At 48.8% G+C, this 24,202-nt stretch overlaps 1 protein-coding gene across 2 annotated transcripts in view; it reads right to left on the reverse strand.

The window, feature by feature from the left end:
• The window catches only part of LOC123020993 (mitogen-activated protein kinase kinase kinase 3-like), a 103,913-nt gene that overhangs the window by 12,616 nt on the left and 67,095 nt on the right, over nt 1-24,202 (reverse strand). The window contains exons 4-13 of one of the 2 annotated variants that reach the window (XM_044425338.1): nt 19,629-19,672; nt 18,964-19,063; nt 12,860-12,973; nt 11,875-11,986; nt 6,994-7,112; nt 5,623-5,696; nt 4,573-4,640; nt 3,073-3,165; nt 871-1,068; nt 277-425 (exon numbers count right to left, since the gene is read on the reverse strand). In XM_044425338.1, the coding sequence (XP_044281273.1) occupies nt 277-425; nt 871-1,068; nt 3,073-3,165; nt 4,573-4,640; nt 5,623-5,696; nt 6,994-7,112; nt 11,875-11,986; nt 12,860-12,973; nt 18,964-19,063; nt 19,629-19,672 (1,071 nt within the window). Of the gene's footprint in view, nt 1-276; nt 426-870; nt 1,069-3,072; nt 3,166-4,572; nt 4,641-5,622; nt 5,697-6,993; nt 7,128-11,874; nt 11,987-12,859; nt 12,974-18,963; nt 19,064-19,628; nt 19,673-24,202 lie in introns of both variants that reach the window. The other variant, XM_044425337.1, reaches the window with a different exon arrangement.

Here is a 24,202-nt window from a genome sequence, read left to right on the forward strand (position 1 = left end):
GAGGATTTCTGGTTTCTTGTGCTTGAAGGAGAAGCCAATGAGATGCTAGGAGGGTAAAGGATGCATCATTTCATGTTTTACTGTATTTTATTTTTATGCAACACTTGCAAGAAGTATTTTCTGCTGGAAGAGTAGTATGTACATTTCATGATAAAAATAAACGACTCCGGAAAGAACCTAGCTGTCCTCTCTCTCTGCTTGTGTACAAGCGTGTATGTGTACATATATACATTTGGGGTGAAGGTACACTTCATCCTCTCTTGTTCCCATACTTACTTTGCTCGTCTCTTGGCTGTCAGGGTCAAAAGGGACCTGTTTTACAGAGAGCTCTCGGCCAGTATCAACATCGTAGCAAAGGTAGACTTCCCCAAAGGCACCCCGGCCCAGCAGCTTCCCCAGCCTCCAATTCACTGGAGCTTGCAGTGCTAGAGGGAAGGCAGAAATAGCATCAGGAGAATGGCTCGCATGCCCCCAAATCCACAAAAACCCAGTCTCCAAATCTCTTTCGTGTCTACCAGTGGGGATGGGCAAAGGCTCAATCCTGGGATTCACCCAGATCCCGTGAGCATCAGCTCACTGCTCTTCGTGAATGTTTGCATTTGCTGCTCATTCTGCATGAATAGGAAAACTTGTAAAATGAACGGCTAGGGGAAGGTAGAAGCAGCGCTGAAATTAATCAAACTTGCGTATGTTTCCAAAACTGCACATTTCCCTCAGAGCATAGAGATTAACAAACCGCTCATTTCCATGCGGCCTGAGAACACTGCGCATGTTTTAAGCCCTCATGTTGCAAACGTGAAGCCACGTGCAGGAATCTGCAGATGGCGCAGGCCCTCGCACCCAACGGCAACCTACAGGGAGGCAACTTACTGTTCCTCGTCTTCGCAGGAGAGGAGCCGAAGCCTTGGAAGATTTTGTCACAGTTGTGCCACCATTTGTTGCCCCCGCGTTCCTCGTACCGCAAGGTGACCAGCTTGTTGTCTCCATTAAAGCTCTTTGTCCGGCTGGATGGCAGAAGCTGGAACAGGTTCTCTGGAGGAACGTAGCTCCGGGGAAATGTTCTTCGGCCTTCGGGAGAGGAGGACAGCACTCAGATCAAGAGGGTTGCAGGGGCCCACATGTATTTATTTTCAAAATTTACATCCAGACCTTTCTGTTTCTTTTTTTAAGCACTCAAAGACGCTTACATCATTCTCTTCCTGCCCTGCATCTTACCTCCACAACACCTGCAAGGAAGGTTGGGCTGAAAAACTTCTGACTGGCCCAGAGTCACCCAGTGGGCTCCATGGCTGAACAGAGGACTAGAACCCAGTTCACCTGAGACCCAGTCCCATGCTCTTAACCACTACACTTCACTCATTCGCCTGCTGAACTTTGCCCGAGAGCTTCTGTTTGCACACACTTTCCCACCTGCATGCTGAATGCATCCATGTGGGCCCACATTTGACCTCAGTTTACACCCAAAGTTGGGGAAAACTTTGACCTTAGATTGGACTAGCAGGTGACTTAGCTTCTCTCTCTCTCTCTCTCTCTCTCTTTGGTGAGGCCCAGTTCACTGCATGAGCCACAAAGATTTATTATTCTACATTAATTCCTCATCCCTCAAGACACTCCTGGAATGTTGTCTATTTTGTTTCCTTGATCACTATAATGCAGTCAGGGCCTCTTGTAGGAAAATGTAAGGCGAGAAGGGCTGCCAGCCAACATCACCTCTCTCTTCCTCCACAGCAACGTGATAAAACTGCACTTCAAGTCGCTTTCATTATACAAAAGTGGCTTTAGACGACCGATTAAGGTGTTTTGTAGTGACTGATAGCTAAATAAACCATCTGTGTCAGAATTTTATGGTACCAGTTTAATAATGTACCACAAGCAGATTGAAAATTGTTTCTGAACTAATTAGAATGGATCAATGCCCTCCCCTTCCCAGCAAACAGTGCTGCAAAACCAAGCCTTCGGGGCAGTCCTTTCTTTTGCAGAGCCAATCGCTTACAACACTTCATCATTCTTCGTGGTTCTCTTCCTCTTAATTGACAAGTCCACCTTGGATCCGATGCTTGCTCCCATGTGCTACTTCTCTTCCAAAAGCCCGAGGTTTCCCACAGTTTCAAGAACACCTTGATTTTCTACTCACACCTCCCTTATCCCTCTCCTCTGCCTTGACTCTTTCTTCTTGACTTCCTCTTGCCTCTCTTCATCTTCATCTCATGTCCCTTTGAAGTTCCTCTACAGAACTAATGAACTCAGACGCCACTCTGCTGCTCTTCCGGACCTCTTTCCTCAAATCACACTGGGATGATGAGTCCGTAAACCTGCACTGACGGCTGTAAATCCAAGCAGCTCTCCCACCAAGAGATGCCGAGTTCACTTACAGCTTGGGCAATATGGAAAGCAACACCTATGCCAAAGGTACATCCTTCCTTTGAACTGTGCACCTGTGCTCAAGTTCGCCTTTTCCCACCCATTTTGAGGAGCAGTCAACCTTCTCCAACTTCTCCAGCTACATATTACTACTATTAATTGGATTTTTATCCCTCTGCATTTTGGGATTTGTAGCACAACATATCCAGAAAGAAATGGGCGTGTTTAGCCCTGAGTAGAGAAGGCTGAGGGGGGACATGGTCAAGTACCTCAAACGCTGTCACAAAGAGGAAGGTCAAGATCTCCTCTTGCTGATGCCAGAATGTAGGACACCGAGTAATCAAGTCAAATTGCAACAACCCAGGTTCAGGCTGGACATCAGGAAAAGCTTCCTCACTGTCAGAGCAATACGGCAGTGGAACCGGCTGCCTGGAGAGGTGGGGGGCTCTCCCCCACTGGAGACATTCAAAAGAAACTGGACAGCCATCTGAGTGGGATGGTGTAACGTGGTGTCCTGCAACAGCAGGGGGGTGGACTGGATGGCCTTCATGGCCCCTTCCAACTTTGCTACTATATGATTCTATGAAAGCTCCAACTGCAGTGGTTAAAGCTCTCACAACTCCAATTCCAGAGCATAATTTTATTTCTAATACTGCTGCACCTACTATTGTTGTTGGTGTTGTTGTTATTTCCCTATTTTAACAGCCATACCATCATTGTAGTCCTTGCGACTCTGGGAAAGATGATACTGTCTTGGGAAGGTCCCTCCTTTCCCAAATCTCTCACAAAACGGGATATCAAAATCTGGAAAGGGAGAGAAGCAAAGCATATATTTAAAAAAAGAAGCCTTTTCCTGCTTCCCCCACAATGCACTGACCCAGTCAAATCTAAGATGGCACTTCGGAATCGTATGTGCCAAAACTTGAGAATGGCCACGAGTAATTGAGATTCCGAGCCAAATTTTGGAATGAATCAAAGGAAGAATGAAACATCACATCCTGTTGCACTATTCGCTTCACAGCCCTTTTTGTTCTCAAGCTGCTGGTCGCAAGGGGGGGAAAGGTGAAAGAGGTCGACCAGCACCAACAACCAGTTCCTCCACCAATGTTTGCATTTTGCGTGTGCGTGTTTTACAATCTGTAAGGACAATTGGGGGAGGTTCAGCTTTCGCTTCAAACCCGCACTCTGTTGTCAAAGGCAATGTCCAATTCGTGCAGAGCTGCGTGCTTGCACTCTAGTTTCCAGCCCCTAAGATATGCGTGGGTGGAGCAAAGGAAAGCAGGCACTTGCTGCAAAACCATCACTTTGTGTAGGGGTTGCTACAGATCACCAAGAGAATCCAACTCAGGGGATCTGCTTAGCAACTACCGGGCACCAAACATCACAGGCACGTCTGGCAAGGGGAAGAGGTTGCAGAAACGTGCATTGGTAGTATGATCTTCCCCTGCCTGCCTGATTTTCTACATCCACATTTTAGCTCAGCTATAGAGTCGTCTTCTTTATGCCCTCGTTTAGCTGCAACTCAATGGCTACCCTGGAAGGCGTCAAGCCCAGCCTTTCAGCAGTTTCTTTCTAACAACCCCATTCAGAAACTCGTCATGGTCACATGCGCAGCGTGAAGGGCAGACAGGGTAGGGGATGGGAAGCGAACGGCAACTGAGGCTCCGGTGAACGGCCTTTTAAAGGGAAACGTGAGCACTGCTGCCCAGGGGGCATATTAAAATTTCACGGAGCCACATGGCCACAGCTGAAACCCAGCTTCCACGGCCTGGCCCCGCACCACCGCGTCAAGCCAAACATTGTCTTTTCATCCTCTGGGCTACCTGCCCATGTATTCATTTTTTAATAGCAGAGGTCACTACAATATAACAATGATGAAATTTTCCGTGATTTCACCAGCTACATATGCATGCTCGAAGCAGAAGGCTGCAACCAAAGAAAAATCTGTGCGAGCTCAAAGTGAGACTCTGGAGCTACGGATTCTGAGCAAGCCATTCTCTGGTTCACTTGCCTGAAAGGGTAACTGCAAGTTGGATTTAAAACTCTGTCCCTCAGGCATTTCGGGGTTCTAGTCCTCAGATAAAATTTGCCCACAGGCACAAAAGGTGGAATGGCAGTACTGCACCTGGGGACCTTTCGCCCTGGGAGAAGCAACCTAAACCTCGCATGAGGCCTTGGGGCTGCAGACAACAAGACTGCTGAAATCCTTACCTAGACAATCAAGGCTTTCTTTGGTTTCTCTTTTCCTTCTTGAAACAGGCGTTTGGCTAAAGGGTGGGCTGCATGAAGAGGCAGAAACACCACATTAGGTCCCACGAGACACCCCTGGCCACGACGACTGCTTATTCAGAGACCCTGCTTGCTGAGAGGACAACGCTTTGCCTTCCTATCGGACTCTGCATTCAGGAGTCCAAGGAGAACGTCCAGCAAACTCGCAGGGGAGGCCAAAGTGATTATCCCCATGTTGCGGATACAACTCTAATGACAATCTTAGCTGGTAACGGGGAACGCCTGAATGCAAATCTGCCTGGGGGATTATGGGGATTGTAGTCCCACACATCTAGAGAACACTGGGTTGTTGAAGGCTGGCCTAAGGCTGCCCAAACATTTCACAGGTAGGGCTGGGTTAGAACTGAAGGTTTCCTAGCTTACATCTTTTGTCATGCACTTCTCTGGCAAAATCAGAGGCAGACAGCATCTTAGTAATAGTTTCCTTCATTAAACTTCATAGGCACAGAACAAGGGTGATGTTTATGCCGTCTTCATCTGGTGCTTAATTTTGGGGGTGGCACTTTTTATTGTATGTAAGATGCCTGGAAAATGTTTACCTGAAGGTGGGACAGAAATGGGTTAAACGTGAAACCCAGGCTAAGATTCAACAGAGCAAAAAGACACATAATTACTTAACCTGGGTTGCACTTTTATCCCACCCTTCCTGCAAGGAACTCTGTTTTCAGGTTAGGCTCCTCCCCATCCTGAAAACAACCCTGTCAGGTTGGCCAAGCTGGGAAACAACAGCTGCATCAGAGGGCAAGAAGAGCATTGCTGGATCAGGCCAAGTCTCCACCTAGCCCAGAATCTGGTCACACAAAGGCCAACCAGCTGCTCATGGGATCCCACCAGCGGAACATGGGTACAAGGGCCCCTGCCCACCCTTCTTCCCCAGCAACTGGTGCTCAAGGGCATCCTGCTCCTGAGAGTGGAGCTGGCATGTGGCCATCAGGGCGCACAGTAGCCAAGGGCATCACGCATCTGGCTTACCTGTCTATGGATCTGTCCAGGGACTGACAACTTCCAGAGAGAGAGTCATCAGGGCTGATAAACGGCTCCAACAACTTTGGAGAGGAAAGGGGAGGGGGGAAAGAGTCGTGAAATAAAGACCCAATTAGACCTCCCCGCTCCCTTTTAGCAGCCAGACACCAAGCACACCTTGAGGCCCAGCTTTTGCCAAAACTGCCCCCAGCACAATGTACTCTAAGAATGGAGGCTCACTGGGGAAATCAAGCTCTGTTCAAGCACCTCAATTGTTTATGTTTTTGTGATAAATAACAAAAGCTAAGTAAGATAAAAGGCCCCAAGCATGCCAACAAGAGAAGCAATTGGACACTTTGCAAAGCAGCCTCTCCTAGCTGACTGGGGGATCATGGGAATAGTAGTGCAAAACATCTGGCTGGCACTAGGCTGGGGAACACTATTAAAGAGAAGCAGAGCAGTCTCTCAACTCCGCCTCTCGCTTCTCTTCCCTCCCGTAATTCCTGGCTCATGCAAAACTACCTTCTTCTACGTCCTTTGCCTCCTCTGACCACAACATGCCTTTTCCCGGCCACCACTCTGTGAACAGGTAAGAGGTGGATAACATGACACCTTGCCCGTGTTTTGAAGCTCAAACCGGCGCCCAGAAGATCAAGGGGGGCTGTGTCAGAAGGGAACCCCAACTCCTTCCAGCCAGGGCTGTACCGCAGGAGCCCGCCTTTCTCCTGGCCTGCAAAGCCAGGGGACGTGGGAGGGCCACGGGGCTCGCAGGCCTGCCAACATTCCTCGGCCGTGGGGACGTGTCACTGGAAGATGCTCACACTCACAGCTGGCCCAAACATGCAGAACTGGCACATCCTTCCTGGATCATACAACTTCTCCTCACTACACTACAGGAAATCACACATTTGACTGTTCCCTCACACTAAAAACAAAACAAACAAAAGCCACTAACATAAATAAAAAACTTTCTTGCAAGTGGAAAATTAGTATAACAGGAAGTGACTCTGGAATACACTTCCCCAACAAGCTTAGCTTTGGACGTGCAAGACGTTTTAAAATAAAAATGGTGGAGGGGGATTTAAACACAACGGACTGTCTCCGCTGGTACAGTCCAGGAAGAGCTATGCCACATGCTTGAATGGGCTCCAAGTAGTCCCATCTAGGAATATGGCCTGGCAGGGCAGAACACATGTGAACCCAAGAGAGCGGAGGTCAGAGGGAACGGATTCTCTTTCTATGGAACCTGCCCGCTACCTACCCGGTGAGAAGCAAAGCCCGATGCTTCCTGCCTACCTCCCCGGCCTGCGAACCGGCTCGCTTCCCTGCAAAGCTAACACGCGTGTGGCCTGCTGCATTCAGACTCCGGCAGAGACTCACATTTTGGTCCATCGTCTCGGGGATAAACTCCCCCTCGCTGTTGATGCTGGTATAGGACCCCTGCCGTGCAATTTGCTGCTGCTCTTCGGGAACGCTCCCGGGGGGTGGGGAACTCCGGCCTGTGTGCAGAGAGCCTGTTAAGACAGACAGAAGTCCCTGAAGAGAAGGTCTAAGGGGTGAGTGGAAGCCCAGCGCACTGGGTCTGGCCTGCAAGGGGGGCAGCTCCGTATATCGAACTCCCAAGCCGGCTGTGCCAAGAAAAACAACTGAGTGGAAAAGCAAGGAAAGGAATCCCAGTCGGGAGAATGAGACCTGGCAACCCCCTGCTTGCACGATGCTTGAGTCAGGTGAAGAGGTGGAGCTGCCTTGCACAGAATCTGCTCCGTGGTCCATTTAACCCAGCCATTCCCACCCTGGGCTTTCCTGAACTGCAATTCCCATAATTCCAATGTGCAAGTCCAGCCCCCCAGGATGAAGATGGCCGATTTAGTCTAGGAACTGCACAGGTGGGTCTCCTGAGTTTCCGACAGTGGGTTCCCTTCATCCACCCTGTGGCTGAAGCCTTTTTAACTGAAGGTGCCCAGGACCAAACTTTCGGTGTGCCGGCAAAGCGGATGCTACAAGCCTTCCTTGATCCACACAGAAGGCGTGCAGAGGTCGAGCGGCACGGCCTGGCACAATCCCATCCACATCAGCTGGACCGCGGAAGCCCCGAGTTCCCACCTCCAGTTGGTGGTGACGTTCGCACGGCCAGCTCAGGGCCATCATCCTCTCTCAGCTTGTCCTCAGTCTCAGGGTTGTGGTGAGAATAAGACTGGGGAAGCACCAAGGTGTGCCAGGTGGGACATAGATGGACTTAATTATACGTATAAAGTGCAAATACATTCCTTCCAAAGGGCCAGCACCGATGCCCAGAACCAAGGCAATCCTGTTGTTATTAGCACCGGGCGGAAAGCTACTCCGAGCAGATGCAGACGCCTGGGAACTCAACCCTCTGCAGAGATGAATGGACACTTTGCTTTTGTGCAACAGCAGAGGCAAGAGGGTTCTGGATGGTGGCGGAGGCATGGAAGTGAGCTAAGAGCTCCGTGGTCCCAGTTTATATTGAAAGTACAGCATGTCCCACAAAGAGACTGTCTTCCACTGCGGGCAAGCTCTGGAGCCCTGCCACATCCCTTTCCACTCTGTTATGTTAAAGGAATTCTCCTGAACGGTGTGTGCAGCTCGGGCAACACATCCAGTCCGGTCCAGGCTGACCTCGCCTGGCTGTGCTCTTCCTCCAAAAAGAGCCTCTTTGGCCTGGCTTCTTCCTCCCCGTTTCCTCCTGCACTTTGCCACATCCAATAGCTGCTCGCTGGAAAAAATGCCACATGTTTGGCATGTTTCCCGCAAGGCCCAGCCATGCGGGTAGAGAGGGGCGGTTCTTGTTGGAACTGAACTGCAGGGATCCTTTACAGCCACCCAGCAGGAAGGACCATCCAAGGACGCTGCAGCTTCAGATGTCAACAAGGCAGCTGGACACTCTGTCTCAGCTTGGGGTCAGCAGCAGCCTATGCTCTGCAGGGCAACTGGGCTCTCCAGCCAATGGCTTGGCTCCCTGCACCACCACAGGGATTTGCCACCAGGGGGAGCTGCTGAGAGCCCACCATGGCTACCCTTTGCTCTGGAGCAGCCTTGGCCAAGCAAACCCATGTGCCACCAGATGTCTCGGGACTACCGAGCTGCTGTACTCATATCCTGCCCGGGGGTTTCTGTGGGCAGCTGCCCATGGCTGCTGGGCCACGGTGAGTAGAAACGCCCCATGAGATGGAAATATTCCCCTAGACGCAGACTCTCTAACGACCAACTGCACACACAAAGAGTGCCCAGAATATTTAAAAAACATGGTGCAATTCCGTAACACAGGGGGGCAGGATCCGAGGGCCAGCAGCAACATCTGTCCCTCACATCACAGCCCCTTCCTCTAGCTTCAGTGTGCACCAGTGTGGAGCAGTGGGTAAGAGCGTGGGGCTGGGACTCAGTCGGCCTGGGATCTAGGCCCCGCTCAGCCCCGCAGCCAGCTGGTGACTGGGCCAGTCACAGACTCTCAGCCCAACCTACCCCACAAGACTGTTGTGAGGATAAGATCAAAAGCAGCAGGAGGAGAAATATGTAAGCTGCTTTGGGTTCATTGGGAAAAAGCAGGGTATAAATCTAATATAAATGCATATAACCATCAATTACTGGGTGGTTTCCTGGCTTTGGAGCAGTCTTTTCACCCATTAGAAAAGGCTGAAACCGCTCTCCTAAGGACTAGTTACTTGCACTAAGCACTTTAAGCTCAAAGGTGTTTATATTTATACTGGCTTTGATCCTGCCCTTTTGGCCTTCAGCACCATCTACCACTCAACCGTGTCCCTCCGGAGCTTCTCCGAAGTGGAATTTGGCCCTGAAAGAGGCTCCATACCTGCCGTAACAAGTTATGGCTGCTTAAGCATCATCTGCTTCCTACAACCCCAGGAGTGTACTGACTCGTTGCTATTGTTTCCAAGCATACTCCTTTTCAGTGCTGAACTCTGCAACTCAGTTCTATTTCGGCACTAAAATGATACCATCCTACTATATTGTTTCTAGATTTCAATCAGCATTCTTAGCCCTCTCCCAAACTACTCTTAATAAAATGTGGCGGGTGAACTTTTGCTTTCTTTTTTAACCGGGAGACTAGAAAGCGTCTTTGATTCATGAAAGCCACCTTCTGGTTTTCAGTTTTTCAGGAGCTCCAACTGCAATCCCAGAAGTCAGCTCCTACATTCACAGTCCTGGAAGTTTTCATACCACTCATGCAGGCCCATGTAACTTTTGCACTTAACCTAACTATCTATCTATCTATCTATCTATTTATTTATTAAAACATTTCTATGCCGCCCCATTCGCCGAAGCCTCGGGGCGGCTCACAACATAAAGTGTAAAGTCTATGTCCTTTTTTTGAGTCTCTTTAGCACAGTCTCAAGAAGAAATTGTTTGGGTTGCTGAAATCAATCCAACCAATGCAAAAATGCACACAAAAGAAATCCTTTGTTGAACTGGTGTTGCACAAACCTGTTGCTTGCCCAGGCTAAAGCGAAATGTGCTTTCTGCTGGACAATGAGAACTGTTTTACACAATTTCTTATTACAGAGATGATACTCTCTCACATAGATACAAAATGCACCAGCCCATTTAATGTTTAATTTTGCCTACTGGGTGCATTCCATGCTTCCGTCTCCATAATAAATTCGAGCAATCCTGTGTGTTGTATGCTGAGCAGACCTCCTCCCCCAAAACCATTACAGAAGGGTGGAAAGTTTCTGCCAACAGCAAGTTTATATTCGCTCCAAATTCCACTGGCCTATTGGTACAACAGGAGAAAATGGGTTGGCAGCCCGAAGAAAAACAGCAAAAGTGTTAACTTTGTTCAAGTGCAAGCAGCATTTGCAGAGGTACTTGCTGTAACCGTGAAGCAGCACATTCTGTTTCAGAAACAACCATACAGAGTTCTGGGCAAGTGCTCAACACCACAGGTCTCCGTCAGGAGCTGGGTGAACGTTCCCCAGAAAAGGTGGGGGGGCTTCTCCAGACATACGGATAAGAGCCATCGTCACGCAGGCATCTTACAGTGGGGGCACGGAGCCCTGGGCCTGAGCCCACCTGGGTCCCAGCGCAGCCATCAAGGCTGCCCCAGATGACCTCAACCTTGTCCCCAACCAAAAATCATTTGCTGTGTTTCTGGCTTCTACACAGCTTTATCCCTCCGGAAAGGCTGCAATTACTTCATTAATTAGGTGTGCTCAGTCCATTCTGTTCCTCTGAATGCTTGCATCTGTACACTGCATCATTTTTCCACTGACTCCACCTGGGCACCAATGGAGAGGCTGCACCCGGTTTTAATTTAGCCTTGCCTCTTGGCTTCAGCAGTGGACTTCAGGCTTCCTAGACGAGGGGGTCTCTCTTCCAGGTCTAGTTTCAGGCATAGCCTTGGCTGGGTCCTGGCAATGTTCTTGATGCCTCTTGGGTCAGATGACCAAGTGGTTGTAATCTAGGGATGACCTGGGCATTGCGTAGCCGACAGGGCTCAGAGCAAGTCCCACGGTCCAAGACCTGGATGCAGGCCTTCCGCCTCAGGACAGCAGTCCTGGGACTCTGAGATTCCCAGAATGGGGATGACCAGAGAAGAACTTCTTCCTGGACGACTGCAGGAGGTGGACTCTGAGGTAACGCCTCTTGCAGAGGGCTGCATGAACGAAGGACAAGAAGCATCTTCAAGGGTTATGTTCCTTCTGTCCCAGATCTCCCTAAACAGGCTGGTTGGGGATGCTGGGAGTTGTAGTCAAATACATCTGGGTGGCACCAGGTTGAGGAACATTGCTTTATCCTTCAAGAAGGCTCCTTGGCCGACACCCTCGGTTCCCTCAAAGTCCTCCCGCGGTCGTTCAGAAAATCCTATCTTGACTGCCATACTGGTCCCAGAAGCAGGAGATTGGTCCCCTGGCCAGCCTGGCCTGTCTCTCACAGAGGGCAGGGCCTCCACCACACACCTCCTCACAGGATTATCTCAGTCTCCGGTGAACTTCATAATAACCCTGCAATGAGTGCCTCCAGGTAGCCAGCCCAGATCGCAAAGCGCTCCACGACCTCCTTTGGCGACAGGCAGCGGTTCCTTGTGGGTTCTTGTCCCAAGCAGGAGAGCATGTTGGTCTGTTTCCCAGCTGCCATCGGCCCCCATCACGCTCTGGACACTGAACCCACTTCATTCATTCTTTTGTTTGAATTTTTGCCTCTTGGGGAACAAGGGGAGAGGGGAGCAGGGGATCTCGAGGGCTTGCGGAAAGGAGGAAAGACACCTCGCCGCTGTAATTCACTGACCTGTTGAATGCTTCCGTGTCCTCTCTGCATCCTTGTAGAGGGACCCCATGATGTCTCCCATGGACTTGGATATCCTCATCTCGTGTTGCTTGCTGTTGTTCGGGTGCAGAGGCTAGAAAGGGTACGAAAGCAGTTGGTGGGGCCCGCTCTTTCCCACCTCCCAGGCATTCCAAGGAATGGAACCACCAGCTGGGGAACCTCAGGGGGTCAACAGGTTCTTTGGCACCCTGTTCAAGAAGACACCACTGGGCCCTAAGGTTGGGCAGCCCAGATCACTCCAGCCCCTTTTGCCCCCCGTGACTTGGGAAAACACACGAGGCAGCTTTGTCCCCTTGCTAGAAAGACTGTCTCCCAGTTGGGCGGCCTTTTAAAAGGAAGGACAAGGTAAGGAGGTGATTGAGGATGGCGATGGTCCTGAGACAGGACAGGAAGGTACTCCAGTGGCTGGCAGGGATGGGCCCAAGGGTGGTGTGCTGCAGGGCTCTGCAAACTTTTTGGGTCAGTGGACAGAGCGGAAATGTAGGGAGTGTCACCAAATGGCCACGGAGGCATCGTCAGACCCAAAACATCAATTTCCCAGAAGGCCAACCCATGAGATTGTCCACGCAGGCCATGCTGGAAACCCCAAGGGTGGAGCTGCAGCACATCACCTCTGCTTCACAGAGCATACGATGGAGCTACGAAGTCATTCTGACAGCAGAACGTGAGGGCCGCTAGCCGAGGGCCACGAGGCACGACCTAAACCCCACATAAGCAAGGGACTAGTGTGACGTACTCTTAACAAATGAAAGACATGGGGTCAGCTCAAGCGTAGGGTTGATTGTGTAAGAAATGCAATGATCAGATGCCAATTCTAAGAGGGGGCTGTTAGGACAAACCAGCCATCTGATACGTAGCTGAAACGTACAAGTGTTTTCACTCCTCGAGACAATAACATTGCATTTTGCTTTGTACACAAACGAAGAGAAAGGAGGTGGTAGCTCACATTTGTTTTCTTTGGAGTTTTCACAAACACTCGGAGGCTTTTCAGAGAAGGGCTGCGATCCAAGTGTTCCACCGCTCGGTCCAAGTCTTCCTGTGATTTCAGGGGTATCAGGAGCTGGAAAAAGAATGAGCAAACAGCATTGGTACAGCTGAGTTACAAACATGAGCAAACAGAGGAGTGGTGGAGCAGTCGGGGGCTTGGGAAAGGTGGGGATTAGACACTTGAACCCAGGATAGCGTGAAGCTATCAGAGGCTTCTGGTGGAAAACAGAAACAAAGAGGTTTTAACCTTTTCTTCCAAGATAGCATCCCTTTGAGGAATCAAATAGCAATCATCTGAACAACAGCTTACAAAAGACGAGGCCCCACGTGCCCCCGACACAGCTGGAGGGCTACCCTGCGTGGCAAAAGTGAATGCAATTTTTGCAGGCTGGATCTGAACTACAGGCATTACCTACTCATAGCGGGACACGTAGATGCGTGCAGATGGGACATCCAACTAATCCTGAGGACTGCTAACTTAGCTTTTCGGTTTTAAAGCAGACAGGTATCTATAGGCAGTCGTTTCCAAATGCTATGCCAAAGAACACAACAGGCCCCCCAGTAGAACCCAGGGTTAAAGTTGACTGGCGGGTCATTTGGGAGAAAGAAAAGGTAACCTGTGGAATTTGACCTCACAAGATGCAGCAATGGTGACTTTCAAATGGGATTGGCCAAATGCATGAAGATGACTATGGATGGCTACTGGTCCCACCTGCTACCTCCAGTATCAGAGGCAGGATTTATTTGTTTGTTTGTTTTATTAAAACATTTTTATGCCACCCCATTCGCCAAAGCCTTGGGGCGGCTTACAACAATAAATTAATTATAATCTTAAAAATACAAAAATACAATATAAAATAAGCCATGGGCAGGAGGCTGCTGCCATTCTCCTGCCCTGCTTTGAGGGTGCCCACGGGCAGCCGGTTGGCCACTGTTAGAACAGAATGCTGGATTATATGGCCCATGGCCTGATCCAGAAGAACTCCTGCTATGTTCTTGCCCATTTTTTGAAATATTTCATCCTGTCAGGAGGGGAAAGAGGATGAAGCCCTTAAAAGAGGAAGGGGAATGCCCTGGTCCACATTAGCTTGACGCTGCTTGCCGGTAGGCCAGAATGCCGGACTGGACAACTCTGCTCAGATCCAGCCTGTCCCTCCTTCTGTCATTAGACTAACGGAAGCAAAGTGTTGCAACGGGCTACGCAGACTATCAACTCCAACCCCCTGCTCGGTGCGGAAGTCCAGTGTCGAGCGTCCCAGACATATTGCTCTGTACAATTTGCTGGAATACCTCCAGCAGTGGAGAGTTCGTCACTCAGCTGGGCTGTGGGATGCACAGTTTAGCTGTGGAGTTTTCCTGATGTTCAACCCGAATCTGCCTTCTTGTAACTTAAGCCTTTCTGTGTCCCAACCAGACAGAGAACAGGTTGCTGCAATCCACTTCGATAAGACAACCCCTTTCAGAGTCAAAAAGTGCTAATTTATCTCCCAATCGCCTCCTCTCAAGGTTAACCATACCCAGTTCCTTCAATCTTGGGATTATCTTTGCTGACCTTCCCGCTCTTACTATATCCTTTTTCCAGAGTGGTGTCAAGAACTGGACACACCCTTCTAGGTGAGGTCTGACCAGTGCAGGGCAGAGTGGAACTTTTACTTCCCAAGATGATGAAACTGTACTTCCAATTGAGGCAAACTAAATTTGTATGTGACTTTATTGCAGCCACATCATAATGCTACGTGCCAGGCAGTTTATGATCAAGTACGACTTTTCATTAGCGCTGATGACAACCAAGTATCCTCCATCTTAATACCTGTGCGTTCAATTTTGTTCTCCTAAATGAAGAGCTCGGTACTCATCCTGGGAGACACAGATGAGGAGGAGCAGAACGCAGCCTCCCCGCTGCCTGGAATTCCAGCATGCACCTGGCTGAGCCCAAGGCCCCAGGTGCAGCCCAAACTGCACTAGCAAACACGGATGCTCACCCCATCAGTGTATCACATCACATTTGCCACACGCAGGCCGTAGGTATGCTTAAGATTTGCCAAAAAAGAACTATCACCCCAAAAGACAAAAGAAGACAGATCTATATAATGTTTGCATATGCTAACATGGAAATAATAATTATAATCTAAATAGAAATGCAGGCTATCTCACTATATTGCAAAACACGGACCAGGTGAATCCTGCGTCTTAATTGTCGGAAAGCAACTGCTCTTGCAGTCCTTTATTTTTAAACTGTATTTGGACAGCGGAGCCCTGCAAACGGAAGACATCGTCAACTGAGGACCATCCTCTGACAGACCTTCACACAGAGGGCAGTCCCCTGTAAACCAAACCAAACCAAACCAAACCAAACCAAACCAAACCAAACCAAACCAAACCAAACCTAAAATGCCTGTACTTTTTGCCAATTTGTTTCCAGGCACAATGGAAGGTATCTGTTCTTGAAACACTAAAATGTAGTGTTGGGGCCTTCGTGACTCAGGGTCAAGAGATATCCATCCAGCCTGTACACTCTTCAGATTTCCTGAAGAACTTCCCTCTGTGCACTGCCGGTGTCCAAGGTTGGGCCTTCTCCGTGGCCGCTCCTGGACTGTGGAATTCCTCAGCTCACAAGATCTGTCTGCTCGCCTCCCTCAAGTCATTGCTTCCTTGCCAGCTGGCCAAGCCTTTACTCATTTAGTTGCGGGCTTTGCTTTTGGCTATTTTAGACTGCCTTCCCTAATCAATTGTGTTCCAGATGTCTTGAAGAACAGCTCCAAGTATCCCCTAGCAGAGCACCGTAGCCAGATTCTGGGAACTGTCATCCAACTCATCTGGAGGGCACCAGGCTGGGGAAGATGCGTTTTGATACTCATCTGTGCAATTCAGCTTTACTGGTTTTTAATCCTTGTAACTGTTTGTTCTAGGTTGAGTTTTATTGACTTTCTTCTTCTTGTAAGCCCCTCAGTATCCTGAATGGAAAGGCATAATGCATCTAATAAAAACTGTAGAGTCACAGAATAGTAGAGTTGGAAGGGACCAATAAGGCCATCGGGTCCAACCCCTGTTCTGTGCAGGACGCGGTCAGTTAATACATTCCAGCTCCATCTTCTGGCTCAATTGACTCATACAGCTCAAGGGTGTCGGTGGCTGGAGAATGCTGGATGTTGCTGCGCATTTGCCCACAACTTCCTGCCCCTGGAAAGCTAGCACAACAGTGTCCTTTGACTGATGTGCTAACTTTCCAATGTACAAGGAGTTTGGGATGTATTCGAATGCAACACAAACACACCTTCTGAAATGGAACAATCCCTGGACAATTACTTTTTCTAGAGTCTAGAATCTAGACCTTTAACCCCCCCCCCCTTCTAGAGCAGGTCAAACATTGAACACCCTCTCACATACACACAGACTAGAATGCTGATGGTTCTGTGCAGAGAATATCAAGGTACCTTCCAGGATTGTTACCAGGTTTGCTGAAAGTGCTGCATACATGCTGAGCATCATTTTTATATTCCATCATACAGCTCCCACTTTCTCTCTAAGATCTGGATAAAATTCTTTTCTTTATCCAGATAAAAAAGTCTGGATAAAATCCTTGCTCCTGCTTCAAATGGGCTAGTGTTCCCTGAATAATTGCTGTTGCATCTCACAATGCTGGCATGCAACTTGGCTCACTTACTCAGGCCGCCTAGAGCTCTGGTCACTCTGGTGGGCTGGTCTGCAGTGTGAAAGTTATGCTGCATTAGTGTACACTGCCTTGTGCTCAACGGCCGTCTTTTCCCTGGAAGCACAGAATTCCACGATTCTAACCTGCACGGTTGAGACCTCAGTTCACCTTCTGAAAATTCCACAAAAATTCTCTTTCCAAAAACAACAGCCTCAACACAGGACTCGACTCCAACCTGGCATGCTTTTTTCATCAGCCTCATTCTACCCTGGAGTCTGGACCTGAACTGCCAGGGCAGTTCCTTGGCTGGCTCTTTTGCCCCTCCCCACAGCCACCTCAACTCTGCAGGAGCCATCCAAAATCGGTCTCTGCTTGGAATAAAATGTCCTGCGACCTTCTAAGCCTCTCCTCCAGTCTCACAGTGTTCCATACACTCCCGTGCCGGGCTTCCGAGACGCCAAAAAACATCAGGTTGACATTGTTCTCTGTGTGCTGTGGAAATTGGCCCTTGCCTCTCGCTTGGATCTGGCGAGGAGGTTTCAGCTGCATCTGCCAACAGGGCTGCTGTGTACACGGACGTTCTCTACCAGACACTAAGCCTAAATATAGACACACGCAAACTGGAGCAAGTTGGCAGGTTGCAGGCTCAGGAAACAGAGCGAAGTTTTCCTGCGGCCGGTAAGCTGAAGAGCGGTGTTAATGAGCCAAGGAGCCCATGGCGGAAAGGGGGAAATTGTCGAGTGCTGATTCATCGGTTTGCTGGTCACTGTGCTAAGCCAGAGCTATCTGTGCACTGAACTAACGCGGGCAAAGACAACCATTATGCAGAATGCAGAGGTGGGGAACTGCAGGACTGGGGGCCGGATCTGGCCTGCCTAATAGCAGCCCTCTTGAGAAACAGAGGACCATGTCCCTGCCCCCAAGTCACCAACGGTTTGGCTGTTTTCCATCTTTCGTGTAGTTTTTCCACGTTCTAAAGGCTGAAATCCTTCTCTTAAGGCTCATTTACAGGCAGTGTTGCATACTGGTCAGAGTCCTGGGCTGGGATTCGGCTTCTTCCCCACTCAGCCATGAAACACACTGGGTGATTGCGGGCCAGTGAGATTTGCAGTCCGGCCTACCTCAAAGGGTTGTTGTTGTGGGAATAAAATGGAGAGCAGAACTTTATAAGCCTGGGTTTCTTGCAAGGTGAGATACAAATGCCACATAATAATTGTAATTACTCACTCTCGGCATCACCTACTCACAGGGTTGTGATTGAAGGGATAAAATGGAGTGATGGAAGGCACCTTGGGTTCCTCATGGAAGGAAAAAAGTTGTTTTGGTACTGGTGGCCAGAAAGAATGTGTGTGGTGAGGGGGAGGAAAACAGTACTGCTGAATTTTAGCAGGGTATATTTTGAACTAGGGAAAAGGTGGCTATGGTAGAAGTTTATCTGTTAGCCTTATGACACCACACAGTTCCCAATCTCTGGAGCAGCTCTGTACTGGCTTCAAAAATACTTCTGATGCTTGTTTTGTTAAAGCGGTGGGCGAACATCTGGAAGATGGTGAACACATTGAGCTGCCTTGTGTTCCACGGAACACTATCCCTGTTTTAGGATAACATACTTTGAGGTTTTAATCATGCATTGTCTTGCAAATGCGTAGGTGAACTCCAGCCCGCTTCCCGTTTCTGATTTGCTTTTCTCCGGCCCATTTTGTCAGCTTTAACAATGGCTTCACTTCTAAGGTGTTCTTGCCAGGCATGTCTGTTTCAGAGTCGACAGGGGTGCAAATCAGTCAGACATGAACCATGATTATGACAAGCCATGGTTTAAACAAGCCGGACTTCCTAATCCTACTATAAACTGTGGCTTCTGCTTCTGCTTTATAACTGATGGACAAACCATAGTTTGTTTGTTGGAACAGATCTGGACATGATGACAAACAACAACATGATATGGAAATAAGACAATTTAGCTGAACTATTAATCTATCTAGCTCAGCTTTCTGCAACATGGTCACCTCTAGATGTGTGGGAATGAAACTCTTTTACTACGCAGCCAACAACACTTAGAATTGTTCCAACACTTCTGGAGAGCACCAGATTAGGAAGAGGGAACTAGAGCAATGTTTTCTACCTTGACCAGAAGGTCCCCGCTAGTCTTCTGCCCACAATCCATCAAACTAGAGGGGCCAGGAACCGGATGCAGAACACGTACTCTTCATTTGAACCAGGAACCCTCTTTGCCTTTCCGGAAAAGCTACAACATGCACCACAGCAGATCTGGCAAGCACAGAAGAGCGGCATTCTCTGGACTCAGTCCCACTGAATCCAACATCTTTTTCTATTTCATTCTGCATTTGTTTTTGGAAATCTTGTGAGCACACTGCCTTTAAGAAGAGGTGGCAAAGAAGCTGGTAAGATACCTCATTGTTGGCATAGTGTAAGTCCATCATCTGACCAAAAGCATCCATGACTTTCTGCAGAACTTCTCTGAACTTAACCGGCCTCGGGAACTGGATAATCCTGCAAGAACATCAGTAAGTCAATGTCACTTAAGGCCCCATTCCACTGATACTTTATACATTTACTAGTGACAGGTTACAGAGGGGAATGCAATGGGGCTATTGCAAGCTATCAAACTTGTTAACATCCTGTCTCCAAATTCAACCTACCACCCGGCTCGCCAGGTAGAAAATCCCACCATTGCACCAGGAAGCTGAAAACTTACAGGAATTCATCATACAAGACTCACGGACCGGATGTGCCTGCCTAAGAAGCAACCTGCACAGACCTGATCCAGGGCTACATCAAAGAAGAGCATGGATTCATAGCAAAAGTGGGAATTAACTGTTTGCGTACAAATTGGGTGCAAGAACAGCTTTGGTAGGTATGCCAAAACACTATGCTCGTGTCCAATTCTTAATTAACCCATTAATTTTAATACATTAACATATTACCGACAGTTCAACAGAGGTTGACGTTTTAGGGATGCGGGCCAGTTTCTCTTAAGATCAAAACAACTCTGAATTTAACGAAGGGAAAAACAAAACACAACAGCACCACCATCCCCACGCACTCCGGTGTGTACCTTTTCTCTCCATCATGTTCAAATTTGATCCTGGCATTCCGCAACTGAGGGAGAAAAAAGAGAGAGAGAGCCATGAACGACAGAACTGATGCAACACAATGGCAAAGACACCGGCTGTGTTCACACAAGATGACAAGCGACCCTGGATGGATACCATGATTCCCATTCTATTCTGTTCTGTTCTATTACCATCAACCTGACAGACAATCAAGTGGTTTCTATGTTATTGTGGCTTCCACCCTCCTTGCTCAGTCCTCCTGCATTTGGCATGTATGTCCTCGGCCACTGCACTTGAAATTCAATCCCAAGGTGCATTGCTCCCTGCCTATATTGCCTACTTCTTCCTTATTGGTCTGCACATAGACACTGGATGCCTAGACTGGCTCCTGCAGTTGCCGCTCTTTCCAAGGGACTCTGAGGTAGCTGCATACCAGGACGGCTGAAACTGGCTGGGAATTTCAGGAGTGGCACTCCAGCACATCTGAAGGGTATCAGACTGGGGGAGGCTGCCTCCGGGAAATGGCTCTCTCAGTCCCCTTATCTCTGTGATAATGGGAGCAGAACAATGATCTACCTTACAGAAATGCTTGGAACCCTCTTGGAATACTTGTGACCTTCTAACAAGCTTTGTAACAGCTGACCACCATGCTAATGAGAATGCATTGCATTAACGTGACTTTATAAAGAGGTGTTATACTGCGCAAATGGAGGGCAGGCCTGTTAGCAATAAAAGGTATAATTAGCTGAACTGGGCCTCGTTACTTGGCATGGTCCAATGCTAACACCACGGTGTTCTTCTGGTAATCAGTCTTAACGTCACCATCTCAGTTCTCCACAATGCCTCTGCTAGGACAACACTCCAGAGAGCTCTGGGAAACACAGCAAGTCCCAGGTGTTGATCTGATCACACCTGCTGCCATCACCACCAGGTTGGCCCACCACCATTTTATTTATTTATTTATTTATTAAACCATTTTTATGCCGCCCCATTCGCTGAAGCCTCGGGGCGGCTTACAACAATAAATAAAATGATTATAATATTAAATCCAAAATATAAACATTAAATTAAAAATACAAAAATACGATATCAAATAAGCCGCCCTGGCCAGATAAAATTCAATAGTATTAACATTTAAGATGCTGCTTAAATAAAAAGGTCTTCGCCTGGCGCCGAAAAACAAATAATGACGGCGCCAGGCGGACCTCTCTGGGGAGCGCATTCCATAGGTGGGGTGCCACCGCAGAGAAGGCCCTCCTCCGAGTACCCACCCTCCTAATTTCCTTCACGGAGGGCTCCCGGAGAAGGGCCTCTCCCGCCGATCTCAAGGGGCGGCTGGGCACATATGGATCTACACAGGAGGAAGTCCACTAGTGCGGGACTCACCAGAAGGTACTCTGCAGTGCCCCCCCCCCAGACTTACAGCCAGTCTGAGCCCGGCAGGGCATGTGCAAACAGGTGCCTTGCAGCTGGTAGGCCGGTAGCACATGGATAGTTGGGAGTGTTTGTCTTGGCAGGCCACAATTTCAGCAGCTAGTACCAGGACGGGCAGCAAGATCGCCTTATGTTTTGGACTCCACTTCCCAGCATTCTTGACCACTAGCCATGCTAGCAGGGGCTTCTGGGAGTTGAGAACGACTCCCATGCCCTAGTAGATCTTTGGCTGGTCTGCAGTAGGTCACAAGGATTTCTGGCTCTCAATGATTTAACAACAGTTGCATCGAAATGTCCTAAATTTTGTCCTCTTACCCTAAATTATACCGCTGGAAAGACAAGCACTTGTGAGAACCAGGAGTGGATATTCTGTATGGAAGCTATGCTCACTGTGTTCTGTCCTTTTCCTCAAAACACATCCCTAGGCTCAGAATTATTTTAATTCTAAGCGTATGTGTTCTGCAGCAGGCTCCAATGGGTAGATCTTGGAGTTCTAGTAAAAAAATAAGGAAGTACAGCCCACAAGCCCAATTTCTGTTCAAAGTACCTTACAAAACAGCAAGGATTGCAACAGCAGTAGCCCCAACTACAAGGAGGCAACAGACCTAAGTCTGCGTAAGTCAACTTTCCCAACTTTTTGTCCTCTGGATATGTTGGGCCACAACTCCCACAGTTCCTCGCCAGTTGACAGGGCCAATGGCGAGAGAGCTACTGGAGCTGCAATCTAACACACTTATAAGGTGGCAGGTTGACAAAAGCTGACCTCAGGTTTACCAGCAACCCGGCCAGTTTCCCCATTACATTTCCCACATGCAGGAAGGCACACTACAAACCGACCACTGACAAAAACCTCTTTCCCAACAAACCCTAGAACTGCAGCTCCGTACCAAAGCAGTCTTGCAATTCTGCCCGTCTGCTAAACGTGGTTCTTACATGCTCTTGGTAAACATGCATACTTTTTGTGGTCTGAAGTATGAAATGAGCAGGAAAACCCACTGGTTGGAGCGCTCCACTATTCATCAAGCACATGCAAAAATAAATTACAGCCTAATCTTTCCCTCTCCCTTCTTTTCAGCATGGAAACAATGCATCCCGTACCCTGCCAGGGAGCATAGTTTGGAAAGATCAGTCACATACATGCCACTTGTATCTAAAAAGGAGAATTCCTAGATGGGCGAGTGCGTGACGTCCCTTCCTGAAAACACATCTTATCTCTCACTCAAGCACAGCCCAGAGCCTGATCAGCGGTTTCCATGTTCCCATCCTATACTGAGCAGATACGGTTTCGGCTAGAGAAGCTGCGTTAAATTATCAGTAGAGCTGAAGGGGTGGAGGCGATGTGCATTTGTATGTTTAAAGGATAGTTTCCTGAAGCACGCAATTTTATAAATAAATAGAAAAATGCCCATCAGCTACAGGGAACGGGCAATGTCAGCTCCAGGTTTTAGGGCAAGGTGTCTTGAGAGGTTGCCTGGCTCTCTGTGACCACAAGGTGCGACCATTCTCCTTCTGTCAAGACAGAATTCGGAGATACTGCTTCATCTCCCCACTCGGGCAAGTGGGCCCCCAACTAGGATGTGGGTCCCAGAAGCTGCTGAATGATGGCCATCCCTACTGCCAACTCTGGTGCCACCTATAAATCAGGTGTACTGCCAACTCCTTGTCTCTGAAGACCCATGCTCACCGCAGAGCGATGGCTAGAGTGGTGGACTTCACCCTGTCCTGAGCAGGAGATCTGTTGGTTGCTAGGCATGCAAACAGGTCTGGGTCTTGTGCAGAGACTGGAAGAGGGCCTGAGGGCACCACAGAGTTACTGGTGCCCAGGCAAAGCAGAGCAAAACACGGCTATCAGAGAGCTTGGGCTACTGGGTGTTGTACAAATATAATTTTTCATCATCTGGGCATCGGGGATATTCTCCCAGCACTAACAATCACTGTGGTCATCCAAAGAAGCTGAATGGAATCATGGGATATGGCCAAAAGGAAGTATTTTTTCACATAGTACACAATTAGCCTGTGACGGACCCAGAAGGTTCACTGATGACCATCCACTTGGATGGATTTAAAAGGGGGCTGGACAAATTCATGGAGGAGGAGGCGGCTATCCGTGGCTACAGGCAGACCGTCCCTTAGGCTGGGCCAGCCCTAAGAGAAACAGTCCTTTGGAGAAGCAGTCCCTGCTTCCAGGAGCAGTGGCTGGCCACTGTGGAAACAGCATTGGACAAGAGAAGGTTCTGGCTGGACCCAGACTGCTCTTCTTATGGCCCCCGTGAAAGATGGTAAGTTTCTTAAACACAACCTATTAGGGTTCTCTTCCTCTCACATTTTGGACAGTGCATCTTCAGTTAAGTGAGTCGACAGGAAGGGTGTAAGGAGAAATTGTGTTATTTATAGTTTTAATATAGTAAGTCCTGTACCCTTCTCACTAAGAGCCCAGTCAAACACTAAAATGTGATGGTAACAGCAACGACGGTACAGCCTTTCCTAGATCACAGTGACAGCTACTCTTCCACTGCATTTATATCCCAGCTTTTTAACTCTTGTGAGGAGCTCAAGATGGCTCACATAGGTCCATTTTATCCTTACAACCACAACAATCCTGTGAGGTAGGCTGGACTGGCGCAAAGTCACCGAGCTTCATGGCTGAGTGGGGACTAGAACCAGATTGCCTGGATTCCCAATGCAACATGCGACCCATGCCACACTGGTTGTCTAAAATCGCGTTTGGAGATGGAATGCATGCCACATGTAAAGAAACCCTTATGAATAGGAAGCAAAGGCGCAGGGAGAGGTTTAGTTTAGCAAATGAGCTCCCTGAGATGCTAGATTTCCACATGTGGTACATTCCCAGGGTTGGCGGGGAAGCATTCAAAAACTGAGACACAGGAAGCTTATCCCAAGTCAGGCTCTCGGGTCACCTAACTTGATGCTGCCCGTCCTGACTGCCAAGCACCATTCCAGAGTTGAGGAAGGGACGTTCCCAGCGCAATGTGGAGTTGTCAGCTCAGAACCGGCAGCCTTCACTATACCAGACGCACATTTCCCCTGAACTCCAGCCCTTCCTGATTCTAAGCGCCTCCGCGATCCTGGCTGCAACATGGGATGGGTGCAAAATTGCACAGGTGTGCAAGACAGATTCCAC

Source organism: Varanus komodoensis, unplaced genomic scaffold (assembly GCF_004798865.1).
Source record: "Varanus komodoensis strain SLA01 unplaced genomic scaffold, ASM479886v1 scaffold15, whole genome shotgun sequence".
Taxonomy (NCBI): Eukaryota; Metazoa; Chordata; class Lepidosauria; order Squamata; family Varanidae; genus Varanus; species Varanus komodoensis.